The 16,623-nt window shown below is 47.9% G+C and overlaps 1 protein-coding gene across 1 annotated transcript in view; it reads left to right on the plus strand.

Annotated features, from left to right (window-relative positions):
* The first annotated feature begins 724 nt into the window (after positions 1-724).
* NIBAN2 (niban apoptosis regulator 2) overlaps positions 725-16,623 on the plus strand; it is a 58,896-nt gene continuing 42,997 nt past the window's right edge. Inside the window, exon 1 of the mRNA XM_032232767.1 lies at positions 725-944. Coding sequence (XP_032088658.1) covers positions 890-944 — 55 coding nt within the window. The 5' untranslated portion in view covers positions 725-889. The remainder of the gene's footprint in view (positions 945-16,623) is intronic.

Raw genomic sequence — 16,623 nt, forward strand, 5'->3', positions numbered from 1 at the left:
AAAGACCATCTCCTCCTCTCCCTTGTACCACTGATGATGTTACCTAGCCGATTCATGAAATGTCTGTAAGAAAACCACCTAGAAGTTATTCTGTTATTCTATTCTATTTGTTTCCTGCCTAAGCAGGGGGTTGGACTAGAAGACCTTCAAGGTCCCTTCCAACTCTGCTATTCTTTTCTATTCTATTCTATTCTATTCTATTCTATTCTATTCTATTCTATGGGTTTCCTGCCTAAGCATGGGGCTGGATTAGACGACCTTTAAGGTCCCCTTCCAACTCTGCTATTCTATTCTATTCTATTCTATTCTATTCTATGGGTTTCCTGCCTAAGCATGGGGCTGGATTAGAAGACCTTTAAGGTCCCCTTCCAACTCTGTTATTCTATTCTATTCGTTTCCTGCCTCAGCAGGGGGTTGGACTAGAAGACCTTCAAGGTCCCTTCCAACTCTGTTATTCTATTCTACTTCCCTTTCTTGGGTACCCAGAAAAGCTCTCTCTCTCCCTCCCTCCCTCCCTCTCTCTCTCTCTCTCTCTCTCTCTCTGTGTGTGTGTGTGTGCGTGTGTGTACGACTCAACCTCTTCCAACTTCCCCCGAAAACTTCGCGGGGGGGGGGGCAGAGAAAAAAAAATCAAAATGAAATGAAAACAAGGGAGGGAATCCCGTGGAGGAATGGGAAGGGCGGAAAGGCGTGCCGGGCGAGGAGGAGGAGGAAGGAGCCAGCCAGCGAGTGAGCAAGCTGCGGGCGCCAGCGCGAACCGCCTCGCTGGCTCTTTTCCCCTCCCTCTGGCTCGTCCCCGGCCGCCCCATGGAGTGCATCGCCCGGCGGGGCCCTTCTCCTCTCCTCCTTTAGCCAAGCAGCCTCGTCCTCCACCGTCCGCTGGGCCGCCATGGGCGACGTAATCTCGGCTCACCTGGACGAGAACCGGCGCCAGGCCATCACAGGTAAGGGGCCAGGTAGAGGCTTGGGAGGGGGGGGCTGGCGGAGGGGGTTCACCTTGGCTGCCCCGCCTCCCAGAGGATATTGGGGGGGGGCTTCTTGCCTTGGGCGAGAATAGGGGGCAGGCAGAGGGGGTCCTATCCCCCGGAGAGGGGGGGAGGTAAGAGCTTCGGCTGAATTGGGGAGGGGTTAAGGGGGATTTTAAGATTTTGCAAAGCAGCGGAGGGAGGGGGCTTGTCGGTCTCCAGCCTGGCATAGCCCCCTCCCCTCTTCCTGCGGGGGGGGGGAGAGTGGGCGGCTGGGCTTCCTGCTGCTTCTCTCTCCTTCTTTTCTCCTTTTGTCTTTTCCAAAGTAGTTTTACGCGTAAACGGGACGGCGTCGCATTGAATCTTGAAATGGGGGGGGGGGCAACAATCCCAGCGAAAGGAAGGGAAAGACCCCCGCCTTTTTCAGCCCCCGCGCGGGTTTCCCCCCACCCCCAAGTTTTTGTGTGATAGGGGAAACTTCAAACATGTAAAAAAAAAGGGGGGGTTGTTTGTTTCCAAAATTCTTTTTTCCCCTTCTCTTCCTTCTTTTCTTTTTTTTTCCTTCTTTCTTTCCACGTTGCCACTCCGTTCTTTTTTTTTTTCCGCCTCGCCCTCTTCTCTGCTGGGCCTGGGAGGGAAGGGCAAGGACCCGGGGTAGTTGTTGTGGGGAAGGGTGATGGGGGTGTGGGACTGGAAGAAGTTGGGAAGAGAAGGAAGGGACTAGATTGGAGTAAGCCCAGGTGCAAGGAGGCAAGATTGGAAAGGGAAAATGACTCTCTCTCTCTCCCTCCCTCCCTCCCTCCCTCCCTCTCTCTCTCTCTCTCTCTCTCACACACACACACACACACTCACTCAATCAATCAATTTCCCTCACACCCTCTATCTCTTTCACACAATCTACCTCCCTCCCCCCCTCTCTCACATACACACACAATCTCTCTCACACTCTCCCTCTCACACACCCACAATCTCCCTTCCCCTCTATCACACAAAATCTCTCTCACACACACACACACTCCCTCCCCCTCTCTCATATACACACACAATCTCATACACATACACACAATCTCTCTCTCTCACACACACACGGACAATCTTCCTCACAGCCTCTATCACTTTCACACAATCTACCTCCCTCCGCCTCCTCTCTCACATACACACACAATCTCACACATATACACACAATCTCTCTCACACTCTCCCTCTCATACACACAGTCTTTCCCTCCCTTCCCCTCTATCACACAAAATCTCTCTCACACACACACACTCCCTCCCCCTCTCTCATATACACACACAATCTCACACACATACAAACAATCTCTCTCTCACACACACACACTCACAATATCTCCCTCCCTCTCTCTCTTTCTTTCTCTCTCTCTCTCTCTCTCTCTCACACACACGGATATACACACACAATCTCTCTTGCTCCCTCTTACACACAATCTCTCTCACACACACACTTCCTCTCACATAATCTTTCCCTCCCCTCTCTCACACACAGACACACACACAATCTTTCTCTCACACACACACAATCACTCTTCCCCCTCTCTCATATACACACACAATCTCACACACATACACACAATCTCTCTCACACATAATCTCTCCCCCCCACTCTCTCTCTCTCTCACATGTATACACACACACAATCTCTCTCACACACACACATACGCCCTCTCACACAATCTCCCTACCCCCTCTCTTACACAGACACACAATTACTCTCACATATACAGTGTATCTCCTTCCTTCTCTCTCTCTCTCTCTCACACACACACACACACACACACACACACAATCTCCCCCCCCCCCAATTTCCCTCACAAACATGTACAACTTCCCTCCCTCCCTCCTTCTCTCCCTCCTTCGCTTCTTCTTGGTTTCGCTTCGGGGAAGGGAGGCCTGGTGTTTCCAGGAGCTTCCACTGTGAAAATGGCCTCTGGAAATCCGGGAAGGGGAAGTTGTGAGAAAACAACTTTACTCACAGCAGCAAAGAGATGGAGGGTTTGTTGTGATTTGTTTTTAACAACAATCGCAACTGTTGCCTCGCTTCTGTCTGTCAACAGAAGCGGCTGTTTGATGAAGGGAGAAAAGTCAGGGAGAAAAATGAAAAAGTCTCCCTAAAACGGCCAGGAACTTTCTAGAAGCCTGGCACTCTGACAGGTCAGCCATCCATGGGGACACCTCCATAGGCCACAGGCAGTCCCCCACTTAACGGCCACCAAAACGTATGTGGCTAAGTGAGACATTGGTTTGAAGTAAGTCTTGGCCCCATTGTAGCTCTTTTCCTACAAGAAAACCAGCAAGCTCAGAGACCACCAGGGACCCCAGAGTCCTCTTCCTCCTCCTCCTCCTCCTCCTCCTCCTCCTCCTCCTCCTCCTCCTCCTCCTCCTCCTCCTCCTCCTCATTGGGTAATGAAATGTCTGCAAGAAAACCAGCAAGCTCAGAGAGCACCAGGGACCCCACAGTCCTCCTCCTCCTCCTCCTCCTCTTCCTCCTCTCCTCACACCCCACTCCCTTCCAGCACTGATGAGGTTACCTAGCTGGGTAATGAAATGTCTGTAACAAAACACACAAGCTCAGAGAGCACCAGGGACGCCACGGTCGTCGTCGTCCTCCTCCTCTCCATACCCCTCACTCCCTTTTAGCACTGATGAGGTTAACTAGTTGGGTAATGAAATGTCTTCAACAAAACAAGCAACCTCAGAGAGCAGCAGGGACCCCACAATCCTCTTCCTCCTCCTCCTCCTCTCCACATATCCCACTGCCTTCTAGCACTGATGAGGTTACCTAATTGGGTAATGAAATGTCTTCAACAAAACAAGCAAGCTCAGAGAGCACCAAGGACCCCACAATCCCCTTCCTCCTCCTCCTCCTTCTCCTCTCCATACCCCTCACTCCCTTTTAACACTGATGAGGTTACCTAGTTGGGTAATGAAAGAACTTCAAGAAAATGCCAAGCTCAGACAGCACCAAGGAACCCCACAATCTTCCTCTTCCTCCTCCTCCTCCACACACCCCACTCCCTTTTAGCCCTGACAATGTTATCTAGCTGGGTTTGAGCAGTCACTCAGTGAAACTGTTGTGAGTTCAAGGTTACCTCTGCTGATTTGTGTGCCGCCTTCAATTTTTTCTGGATGTGGAGATGAGTTGGGCCTTTTCTGTGTGTTTGCGTGTTTGTTTGTTTTAGCGAATGGTGAAATGGAAAAGTTTTTGGCTTTTGGTTCTCCCAAGGTGAAGAGAAGGAGAAAGCTGCTTTGGTTGGGTTTCTGCTTGTTCGTAGCCCCTCTGTCTGCAGGGATCCCAAGAAACCTTGGGTGGGTGAAGGCTCTTGAATGTTTGAAGGCTAAAGAAAGATTCATAATTATCCAGGTCGGAATTGTCCCCCAAAGGTGCTTTTCTCCCCAAAAAAGCAACTGGACTTTCTTAGGTTTTTTTTTAAATTTTCTTTCTTGAAAACGTTTTGCTTCTCCTGCAAGGAGATTCCTTAGTTCTGCATTCTGCATTTAGGCTGTTAATTGTAAAACAGCGGAGGATCTCGGCAGGTTGATGGTGGCGTGTTCATTTTGTGACCATCTGAAGTTTGCAACAGCACTGAAAAGAGCGCAATGACGACCGTTTTTCACCCTTACGACCGTCGCAGCCTTCCCCGGGGTTCCAGTGATCAAAATTCACCCCGCGCCGACTCATATTTATGACGGTTGCGGCGTCCCGGGGGGGGGGAGGTGTCGCACGATCCCCCTTTTGCAACCTACTTCACTTCACAACTGCGTGATTCACTTAAGGGCGATTCACTTAACAACGGGGGCAAGAAATGTCGTAAAACAGGAGCGAACCTCCCCTTAATCCATGTCTCAATTAAGCCACAGGAATTTTGGCTTCTGTGGTGCTTTTAAATTAAGGATTATTATTTTTTGTTTATTTTTATTCCCCTCCCCCCCCACCTCTGATGTGTTCTGCTTGGGAAAAATCCCTTCTGAGCCAAAGTTTTTTCTTTTTTTTAAAAAAATCCTCAGGCATTTTCATAAACACGTGATTCTTTCCCGCCCCTCCCCCCCCTTCTTCTCTCCCACGCTCTGCCACACCTTGTTACTCGGGCTGGCGAGGTGGAGGCTTGATCCTGGGTGGAGCTGAGCTTTCAGCATTCCTCGCCGGCCACCCGCTCAATCCAGAAAAGTTTGCAAATCCTTTTCTGAACTCTTCTGGAACCTTGGCGAGATAAAAGCCACAGAAAGGGCACTTACAGGTGGGCCTCGACTTCTCGGCAGCCCAGAATTAAGGTTGCCAAGTGGGGAAACTTGTTGAGTGAGCTTTGTCCCGTTTTACGACTTGCCACGTTTCTTCAGCGAACCGGTGCAGCAGTTCGATTAGGAACACAGTCGTTAAGGGGGAAATCTGGCTTCCCCATTGACTTTGCTTGTCGCAAAAGGGGAAGGGAAGGAAGGAGACTAATAGAAGGAAGGTGATAAAGAGAAGGAAGGAAAGAGGCAGAGAAGGAAGGAAGGTGATTCAGGGAAGGAAGGAGACTCAGAGAAGGAAGGAAACTAAGGGAAGGAAGGAAGGAGAAGGAAGGAAGGAAAAAGGGGCAAGAGCCTGACTCTGTAAACCGCTTAGAGATGGCTATAAAAGCACTGTGAAGTGATATATGTCTAAGAGCTAAGTGAGAAGGAAGGAAGGTTGGGTTGAGCCTGGTCAGGATCGAACGCCAGCACCTGAATTTTGATCGTAAGCGTAAAAAAACAGTCATGTCATTTTTTCCAGTGCCGTTGTAACTTTGAACAGTCATTAAATGAACCCCCAACAATCCCAAGTCCTCATTTTACTGACCAAGGAAGTCAGTCCGTCAATCAATCAATCAATCAATCAATCAATCAGTTAATCAACCTTGAGCCGCTCAGGATCAAACTCCAGCCTCCGAATTCTGATCATGTGACCTGCACCGGTCGTAAAAATGGTCAAACAAGTCAGTTTCTCCCCCCCCCCCCCCTTCAGTGCTGTTGTAACTCTGAACAATCACTAAACCAATGGGTTGTAGGTAAGGACTACCGGTAGATCACGGTGGGATGTAACGTTTTTGGGTGAACTCCGCCTGTTTCGACACAAGCTGATTTGGCACCACCGCCAAACCGGGAGTGATTTTTATCCAGCAATGCCAAGCTGGGTGTTTCCCTCCCTTAATCCGGCCTGCTGGCAAAAAAAAAAATCCTCTGATCCTTCTGTTCTCTGGCTTTTGGGGATGGGGTGGGGTCTTTGAGAAGGGTGGGGTCCCCTCCTACCAGGCGGGAGTTTTGGCTTCGGCACAATGGCGGGGTTTTCACTGATTGTACCCTGGGGAGAGAAATGGAAGTGGAAGGCCAGGCTGATTGCTCCTGTCAAATTACTGACTTGATCCCAGTGAGGCCAAAGGGCCGAAGAAGGCCTTGATTGTCAGAAATGCTACGTCTGTATCTTTTCAGGGGAGATCTCTCTCTCCCCCTCCCCATGCTGCCCTCTTCCCTGATGGCCAGTAAGCTGTCTGCCCCCAGGGGCCATTTCTCTGCCTTGCTTCTGTTAAGCCCCACTTCCTTTCTCTCTCTCTCTTCATTCCGCGCTTAACGTGGGGAAAGGGTCCGTGGGCAACGCGGAACTCAAACTGCCACCAGGAAGACCACCCAGAAAGATTGCTGGAGCCCCCTTCTGGAGGGCAAGCCATTTCACTGGTGTGTTCTCACTGGTGTCAGGAAGTTTTTAGCCCTGCTCAGAAGCATCGAGGTTTCCCGCCCCTCGCCAGACGTCTCCCCTGCCAAGTTGGCTGAATGTTGCAACGGAAGGTTTACGAGGATGACTCAAGCGGTGGAAGAAATGAGTCGCTGGCTTAGTGGGAAAAGATTGGTCATTCAAGAATCTCCTAGTGTTTGTCTGACTCATTCTGTGCAAGAGGGCATTCTCTCTCTTTTCCCCCCCTCCCCACATGGGACACATCTGCAAATTTTAATCCCATCTTTATTCCGTCGTCATTCCATCGATCACTGCGTGGGGGCGCAGTGGTTAGAATGGAGTATTGCAGGCTCGCTCTTGCCGACTGCCACCAGTTCGATTTTCGCCGGCTCAAGGTTGACTCAGCCTTCCATCCTTCCGAGGTCGGTAAAATAAATATCCAGATGGTTGGCAGGAGGGGGAAATATGCTGACATTGTAAACCGCTTAGAGAGGGCTGGAAAGCACTATAAAGCGGTATATAAGTCTAAGGGCTATTGCTGTGGCTGTAGATGTTTGGATGCTGCATTAGGAGCCGTGGCACCGCTGTGGTTAGAATGCAGTATTGCAGGCTAATTTCTGATGACTGTCAGCCGTTTGATCCTGACTGGCTCAAAGTTGACTCAGCCTAAACTGCTTAGAAAGGGCTGTAAAACACTGTGAAAAGGTATATGTCTTGATCTTCCTTCCTTCCTTCCCTCCTTCCTTCCTTCCCTCCTTCTTTCCTTCCTTCGTTCCTTGCTGTGGTGGCGCAGTGGCTAGAATGCAGTATGGCAGGCTTAATTTGTGATGACTGTCAGCAGTTCAAATCTCACCAGACTCAGCCTTCCAGTCTTCCGAAGTGGATGAAAGGAGGACCCAGATTGTTAGGGGCAGTATGCTGACCAGAGGTGGGTTGCTCCCGGTTCAATCTGGATGGGGCAAACCGTTTGTAGCAGTGGCGGGAGGCTCTGCCCACCTGCCCGGATACTTCTGCGCATGCGGGACCATGCCCGAACTGGTAGGAAAAAATTGGCAACCCAACTCTGATGCTGACTCTGTAAATCACTTAGAGGGGGCTGTAAAAACACTAGGAATTAGTAAAGGTAAAGGTTCACCTCACACATATGTGCCAGTTGTTCCCAACTCCAGGGGGCAGCGCTCATCTCCGTTTCAAAGCCGGAGAGCCAGCGCTGTCCGAAGACGTCTCCGTGGTCATGTGACCAGCACGACTCAACGCCGAAGGCGCACGGAACGCTGTTATCCTCCCACCAAAGTTGGTTCCTATTTTTCTACTTGCATTTTTGACGTGCTTTCGAACTGCTCGGTTGGCAGAAGCTGGGACAAGTAACGGGAGCTCACTCCATTATGCGGCGCTAGGGGCTCGAACTGCCAAACTGCCGGCTTTTCTGACCAACAAGCTCAGCATCTTAGCCACTGAGCCACTGCATCTGGTATATAAGTGCTATTGCTATCATAGATAAGGAGATTTGCAAATGGCTTGTGAGTCCTTCCCTGTCCAGCAGTGTGGCTGGTGGCCCCCAGTGAGGCCACGCAAATAAATGGTTGCCAAGCTGAAGATTCCCAGACGGTATGGTTCCCAGATAGGGTTGCCAGCTCCTGCTTGCTACTTTTTCCCACCTCCTCTCCTCCCATGTTCAAACAAGCCCCGTCCTCAAGGGAGGGAGGCCTCTCATTAAGAGAGCCTGCTTTATCTGCCACTCTTCTTTGCACATGATGTTCCAGGGCGCACCTCGAAACGATGGGCGGTGAACAGGAAGAGTGCAGCCTGGCAGTGCAGGCAGGCAGAGAGCAGGTGGGTGATACGGCTGCCAATTTCAGGTGTTGCAACCTCAACATGCAATTTGGAATTTACCTGTCCTGCTTCAAAGAGAATTGTTTATGAAATGCCTCCATAAACCTGACTCCCGTACGTGCCAGAAAGCACAAAAGACATATTACCCATATGCACCCTTCCTAGGTGATCTGGTCTAAATGGTACTTTACATTAAGAAAATGGCTTACAAGCATTTTACTTATAAAATGTCTTTTTCTGGCTTAGAATATGGAATGATATAGAATGGTAAAAGACTCCTTGAGCCAGGGGTTGGGCTAGAAGAACTCCAAAGTCTCTTTCCACCCAAGGATTCTATGTTCTAATGAAAGAAGGCAATGTAGAATGGGATGGAATGGAATAGAATAGAATAGAATATAGGATAGAAAGAATAGAATAAATATTGGAATGGAATAGAATAGAATAAAATAGGAATAGCAAAAGAATAGAACATAAGATAAAAAGATAGAATAAATATTGGAATGGAATAGAATAGAATAGCAAAAGAATAGAATAGAATATAGGATAGAAAGAATATAATAAATATTAGAATGGAATGGAATAGAATAGAATACGATAGGAATAGCAAAAGAATAGAATAGCAAAAGAAGAGTAAAAGAATAGAATAGAATATAGGATAGATAGAAAGAATAGAATAAATATTAGAATAGAATAGAATAGCAAAAGAATAGAATGTAGGATAGAAAGAATAGAATAAATATTAGAATAGAATAGAATAGCAAAAGAATAGAATGTAGGATAGAAAGAATAGAATAAATATTAGAATAGAATAGCAAAAGAATAGAATGTAGGATAGGAAGACTAGAATAAATATTAGAATAGAATAGAATAGCAAAAGAATAGAATATAGGATAGAAAGAATAGAATAAATATTAGAATGGAATAGAATAGGAATAGGAAGGATCTTGGAGATCTTCTAGTCCAACCCCTTGCTTAGGCAGGAAACCCTATACCATTTCAAACAAATGGTTGTCCAATTTCTTCTTCAAAACTTTCAGTGTTGGTGCACCCAATTTCGGGAGGCAAGTCGTTCCACTGGATTAATTGTTCTCACTGTCAGGAAATTTCTCCTTAAGTTCTAGGTTGCTTCTCTCCTTGATTAGTTTCCACCCATTGCTTCTTGTTCTGCACTCAGGTGCCTTGGAGAATAGCTTGACTCCCTCTTCTTTGGGGCAGCCCCTGAGATATCGAAACACTGCTCAATTTTCAGAAGCAGTGAATTATCCACCAACCACCATTTCCTGGTTTAAACCATGAAACAAATAGCCATTTCTAATCCACACACCCCCCCCCCCCCCAGGACTACGGTTCAGGCAGTGTGTGAATTGAGCCGACGGTGAACTTTCAGAAATGGATGCCCCATGCTCTGGCTACGAAGCCATTAAAAATTATGAGTTGGCATTTGGCTTGCCAGTTGTCTACAAGCTCCCCGTCATTTTGGCACATGGATAAGGTTTCTTTCACATGGCCTGGGCTCTGCCACCCAAGGTTATGAATTTCAGATGGGTCGCCCTGTGAATCTTGCAAATAAAATAAATTAGTCCGATGATTTGCTAAAAGCTTGAGGCGTTCCTCCAGGGTGGCTCGCTCACACTTAAGACAACTTCCGCATGGAACCCGGTGCAGTCACAGCCTCTAACTCTAGTCCTTGCATTGTTCTAAATCATAATGGAGTTCGTTTGGTTAAGATTTAGTGCATATTATATGAACCCAGCCCTGAAATGTAGTATGAATCATGGTCATGCTTGAACAGAATCTTGGTCCGTACACAAACATTTTACTCAGGGGAAGAAATTAACCCTCAACGTTGAGGGTTCAAATCTTTGTATGTTCTTATGTTCTTCTCTATCTTATCTTGCTTGGATTTTAATTCGTTGCTTTCTATAGAAGAATGTCGGGATGCGGTGGCTCAGTAGCTAAGATGCTGAGCTTGTCAATCAGAAAGGCCGGAAGCTCGAGTCCCTAGCGCCGCGTAACGGAGGGAGCTCCCGTGACTTGTCCCAGCTTCTGCCAACCTAGCAGTTCGAAAGCACGTAAAAAAATGCAAGTAGAAAAATAGGAACCACCTTTGGTGGGAAGGTGACAGCGTTCCCTGCACCTTCAGCGTTGAGTCATGCCGGCCACATGACCACGGAGACATCTTCGGGCAGCGCTGGCTCTTCGGCTTTGAAACGGAGATAAGCACCGCCCCCTAGAGTCGGGAACGACTAGCACATAGGTGCGAAGGGAACCTTTACCTTTTAAAAAAGTTAGCATTTTTAAAAAAAATCTTTGTATCTTATGTCCTTCTTCTTGCTTGGATATTAGTTTGTTGCTTTCTACAGAAGAATTGCCCCAAAGATGATTAGGGGACTGGCGGCAAAAACATATGAAGAACGGTTGGGTTTGTATAGTTTAAGGAAGAGAAGGACCAGGGATGACACAATAGCATCTTCCAATATTTGAGCGGCTGCCACAGAGATGAGGGAGTCAAGCTATTCTCCAAGGCACCTGAGGGCAGGACAAGGAGCAATGGGTGGAAACTAATCAAGGAGAGAAGCAACTTAGAACTGAGGAGAAACTTCCTGAGAGTTAGAACAATTAACCAGTGGAACAGCTTGATTTCAGAAGTTGTGAATGCCTCAACACTGGAAGTCTTTAAGAAGAGATTGGACAGCCATTTGTCTGAAACGGTATAGGGTTTCCTGCCTGGGGTGTGTGTGTGGACTAGAAGACCTCCCAAGGTCCCTTCCAACTCTGCTAAAAGAAAGAAAGGAATGGAATGGAATAGAATAGAATAGAATTTTTTGTTGGCCAAGTGTGATTGGACACACAAGGAATTTTACTGGAATATTAACTGTATTTGACTATTTGAGGGGCTGCCACAGAGAGGAGGGAGTCAAACTATTTTCCAAAGCACCTGAGGGCAGGACAAGAAGCAATGGGTGGAAACTAGCCGAGGTGGCGCAGTGGTTAAATGCAGCACTGCAGGCTACTTCAGCTGACTGCAGTTCTGCAGTTCAGCTGTTCAAATCTCACCGGCTCAAGGTTGACTCAGCCTTCCATCCTTCCGAGGTGGGTAAAATGAGGACCCGGATTGTTGTTGGGGGCGATATGCTGACTCTGTAAACCGCTTAGAGAGGGCTGAAAGCCCTATGAAGCGGTATATAAGTCTAACTGCTATTGCTATTGCTAACTAATCAAGGAGAGAAGCAGCTTAGAACTGAGGCGAAATTTCCTGACAGTGAGGACAATTAATCAGTGGAACAGAAGTTGCCTCCAGAAGTTGTGGGTGCTCCAACATTGGATGTTTTTTTAAGACTGGACAACCGGTTTTCTGAAAGGGTATAGGGTTTCCTGCTTGGGCAGGGGGTTGGACTAGAAGACCTCGAAGGTCCCTTCCCACTCTGTTTCCCCCCCCCCCATACTGGTTGCACCTCTGGCAACATGCCGTGCATCTTCCTACACATGTGGATGAGCAGAGAAGGAGAAAGGTCCCAGCTGTGGTTGAAGCCCTTTCTTTTTTTTAAAAAAAAAAAGAAGAATGGATTTCTTTTGCTTCTGTAAAAGCTGCCACGGCTTTTTTTGTAAATGTCAAGCAGAATTTGTCCTAGACTTACCCTTTAAGTCTTCCAGCCCATAAACTAGAGACGAGAGAGGCCTTTGGCTCGTTTCGTGTTTACTAAAGGAAAATGTGCCCTGGCTGTTATTTTGTTGGATTTTATTATTTTATGGCTATTGATTTTCGTGGCTCGGATCGCCCCTTGTTCCACTTGCATTGGACTCCCGGCTTTTGGTGAACTCAGCCCTGCAAACTCTGATTTATGGCTTAGCAAGTTGGCTGATCCTAACCAGCTTTTTCCCATCTGATCATGCCCCCAAATAATGCAGTGGATACCCCCAAAGTTTGGGGAGTGCCGTGCTTATTTGAATCAATTGGTTGCTTTTTTTTTCCCCATTTCCATTGAAGAGGAATACAGAGTTGGAAAGGATCTTGGAGGTCTTCTAGTCCAACCCCCTGCAGAAAATCCTATCAGGAGGAATTTTCTGACAGTGAGAGCAGTCAACGCATGGAACAGAAGTTGCCTTCGGAAGTTGTGGGAGCTTCATCACTGGAGGCTTTCAAGAAGAGACTGGACTGCCATCTGTCAGAAATGGTGTAAGGTCTCCTGCTTGGGCAGGGGGTTGGACTAGATAACCTACAAGTCCAGACGAGGAACAATGGATGGAAACTGAACAAGGGCCATAAGTGCAAGAACTTTTTTCAGAGCCGCTAACTTCCGTCCTTAAATGAATGGTTATAAGTTGAAACACTCGGTGTTTCCCCAACAGGGCTGCAGGCTAAATAGCAAAATCTCACTTTACGAAAAAAAGGTTTTGATGTCCGCATCCTGAATCAATTGAATCCAGAGGTTAGCCTGCATTCATGCGTTAGACTAAGGCAGGAATAAAGTGACCGCCAGGGAGAAAAAAATGTAGCTGGCTCCTGCTATTTGCTTCTCACTTTCTTGAGAAAAATATTTTCCTAAAAGTAGCCCTCCTCGCTAAATGTCAAATTTAGCAACGCGTCACCAAAACCCCAGTTGGTTCACACATGCATTTATTTTTATGAGTTTCAGCATCTCCAACAGGGTGGATTTGATTTAAATCGAGTTGATTTAAAACATGGTTCAAATCCGTAGCAAAAGGGCTTGATTTAAATCATAATTTTTAAAGGGCAGCTGTCATCTCTGTCCCGCATCAGCAGCCCCTCCCCTGACCCTCTGCTGACTCACCGACAGTCCCAATATTGCAGAAAGAGACAGCCTCATGTCACATAACTAAGCTCCATTTCATGCTGAAGAAACTAAATTATGATTGAATCTTCCGTAGAAAACTTATCTTGAGATAGATTTCTACTCCAAAAGCATTTTATCACAACAAATTTGATAAAAATTAAAAATAAAATCCAATTTAAATTTTTAAAAAATCCAATGTAAATTTAAAAAAAAAACCAATTTATTTATTTATTTTAAAAATCATTGACTTTTTATTCACCCTGACCTGCAAAGACACTAGGTAATTGTGAGTTGCACAAACTTGAGAGCAAGTTGCAGAATGTCCTCCTCCCCAAAATAATTTCTTGGTTTTAGCCGCCACAGACATAAATGGGACTTTTAACTAAGTCTTTTAGATCAGGGGTCCCCAACCTTTTGGAATTCGGGGACCACTAAATTCATAATATGGGTGGGCGTGGCCAGGTGGTCATGTGACGGTGGGCGTGGCCAATGCAATGTCACTCACATCGAGGGGCGCCTCACCAGCCTCTGCTCGCCACCCCTCGCTCGCCCACCCGGGCTCCTTAGGGCCCCAATTGGAAGCAGTTGCTGGAGCTAAGCAGCCCCCAGGAGAAAGAGTTGGCAAAACAGATCAGTTCAAATTCGATCTGGCCGAGAAGGAGGCTCAGCAGAAGCACCTCACTGAGGACTAGGAGCATAGGCCTTCCAAGCAGAGGGAACACCTGCGGGAGTGCAAGGCCAGGTACCCGTGCCTGGAGGCTCAGCGGGCTGAGATGCTCAGCCAGTTCCAGGCCCTGTTGCAGTCCCACTGGAACGAGGCCCTCCAGCTCTTCGCCACCAGCAGCTTTTCCCTCCAGCCTTCGCCCAAAGCCCCCCATCAGGAGGCTAAAGGAGACCCCAAGTCGGAATTTCTGCCCCTCCTCCGACCCCCACAAAAAGACCCCGAAGGGGGAGACTCTCTGCAGCAACACAAGCGTTCATTGCACGTATTTTGGGGGTCAAAAGACAATAAGACCCTGTCTTATTTTCGGGGAAGGCAGTTTGGATGTGAATGAATGTTTGCACCTTGAATGGGAAAAGGGGAATGAATTCACAGACATTGCCCTGGCTTTATCAGTAAATGTTGACAGTTAGCAATTAGCAAATTGATTTTTGTTCTGTCTCCCACCTTTCTCACAAAAGCTGGAGACAGCTGCATCCCCAATTTTACTCCCATAACAACAGCCCTGCCAGGTAGACTGGACGGGAAAAAAGAATGACAGTCCCAGGATCAGCCACACAGCTGAATATTCTAGATCTTGGGTCTTCCCAGTCCTAGTCCAGAACTTTAATCATCATCCTAATTTATTATATTGAACAGAATAACAGAGTTGGAAGGGACCTTGGAGGTCTTCTAGTCCAACCCTCCTGCTCAAGCGGGAGACCCTATAACATTCCAGACGAATGTTTCTCCTGTCTCTTCTTAGAAACATCCAATGATGGAGCACCCACAACTTCTAGTGGCACGCTGTTCCGCTGGTTCATTGTTCTCATGTCAGGAAATTTCTCTTTAGTTCTAGTTTGCTTCTCTCCTTGGTCAGTTTCCAAAAGCAGAGTTGGAAGGGACCTTGGAGGTCTTCTAATCCAACCCTCTGCTCAAGCAGGAAACCCTCTGCCTTCTGGTACTTTGGAGAATAGATGGACCACCACTTCTTTGTGGCAGACCCTGAAATGTTGTTGTTGTGGTTATGTCCAACCCATCGCAACCTCATGGACAACGTTCCTCCAGACCTTCCTGTCCTCCACCATCCCCTGGAGTCCATTGAAGCTCACACCTACGGTGACTCCATCCAGCCACCTCATCTTCTGCCGTCCCCTTCTTCTTTTGCCCTCCATTGTTCCCAGCATGAGGCTCTTCTCCAGGGAGTCCTTCCTTCTCATTAGGTGGCCAAAGGATTTGAGTTTCCTCTTCAGGATCTGGCTTTCTAAAGAGCAGTCAGGGTTGATCCCCTCTAGGACTGACCGGTTGGATCACCTTGCAGTCCAAGGGACTCAATGCAGGAGTCTTCTTCTCCAGCACCAGAGTCCAAAGGCCTCCATTCTTTGGCGCTCAGCCTTCCTTATGGTCCAACCTTCACAGCCATCCATGGCAACTGGGAAAACCACAGCCTTGGCTATACGCACTTGTGTTGACAGGGTAAAATATTATCTCTGTCACTTCCATCTTTTCCTTAAAGGCTGCCTGACACCCAACAACGCTGGTCGGTTTACAAACTGTTAATGGCTTCTAAAAACAAGTCACAATACCCAATGAAGCCCACAAAAACAATGCGGCGGAACAGAGCGGGCCAAGAAAATAAACCCAGGAACAAGGAAGAGGAAGAAAAGGAACTTTTAATTGTTCTTGCAAATGATCCGGGCGCAGAGCCAAACAGTCAGCGCTTTTCAAAATACCAGTTGGGTAGAGGCTGTTTAGGTCTGGGGGTGGGAGAGACGCCTCCTTCCAGCTGCTGCAGATAACCCGAGTTGGAAGGGGCCTTGGAGGTCTTCTAGTCCAACCCCCCCACCCCCTGCACGAGACGCCACACCACTTCCAACTTAAAAGGGTTGGAGCACCCACAGCTTCTGGAGGCAAGACTTCCACTGGTTCATTGTTCTCCCTGGCGGGAAATTTCTCCGTGAATAGATCCTGGAGCAGACGCCAAGTGTGCCAGATCTAACTAGATGGGCAGATAGGATAGGGGGCCGGCTGCCCGGCTGCCCCACATGGGAATTGGCTGCGTGAATGAGATGGAGACCTGTTTGAATTGCAGCTCTCAGAGATAATTCTTAAGTGTTTTGGCTAAGCCAGGGCATTCTTTTCCCACAGATCTCCATCAAGGGCGGCTCAGTTCCATGACTGCACCAGCCGAATGCTTGGCGTTCATTCTGTGTTGCACAATTTACTCCTGCACAGAGCGCTCTCTGGCAATGCCACCCTCCTCCTCCCTCTCTCCCTCTCTCTCTCGCTTTCTCTATCTCCCTCCTTCCCTTTCTTTCTCTCTTCCTCCCTCTCTCTCCTTTTTCCCCCCTCCCTCTCTCCCTCTCTTTCTCTCCGTCCTTCCCTTTCTCTCTCTCCCCCTTCCCCCTCTCCCTTTTCTTTCCCTCCTCCCCTTTCTCTCTTCCTCCCCCTCCCTCTCCCCGTTCCCTCTTCCTCCTTCCTCTCTCCCTTTCTCTCCCCTTCCCTCCTTCTCTTTCTCGCTCCTTTCCCTCTCTTTCCCTTGCTCCCTCCCACTCCCTCCTTTCCTCTCTCTCTTCCTCTCTTCCTCTCCTTCCCTTACTCTCTGCCCCCTCCCTTCTTCTCT

Source organism: Thamnophis elegans, chromosome 16 (genome assembly GCF_009769535.1).
Source record: "Thamnophis elegans isolate rThaEle1 chromosome 16, rThaEle1.pri, whole genome shotgun sequence".
NCBI classification, from domain to species: Eukaryota; Metazoa; Chordata; class Lepidosauria; order Squamata; family Colubridae; genus Thamnophis; species Thamnophis elegans.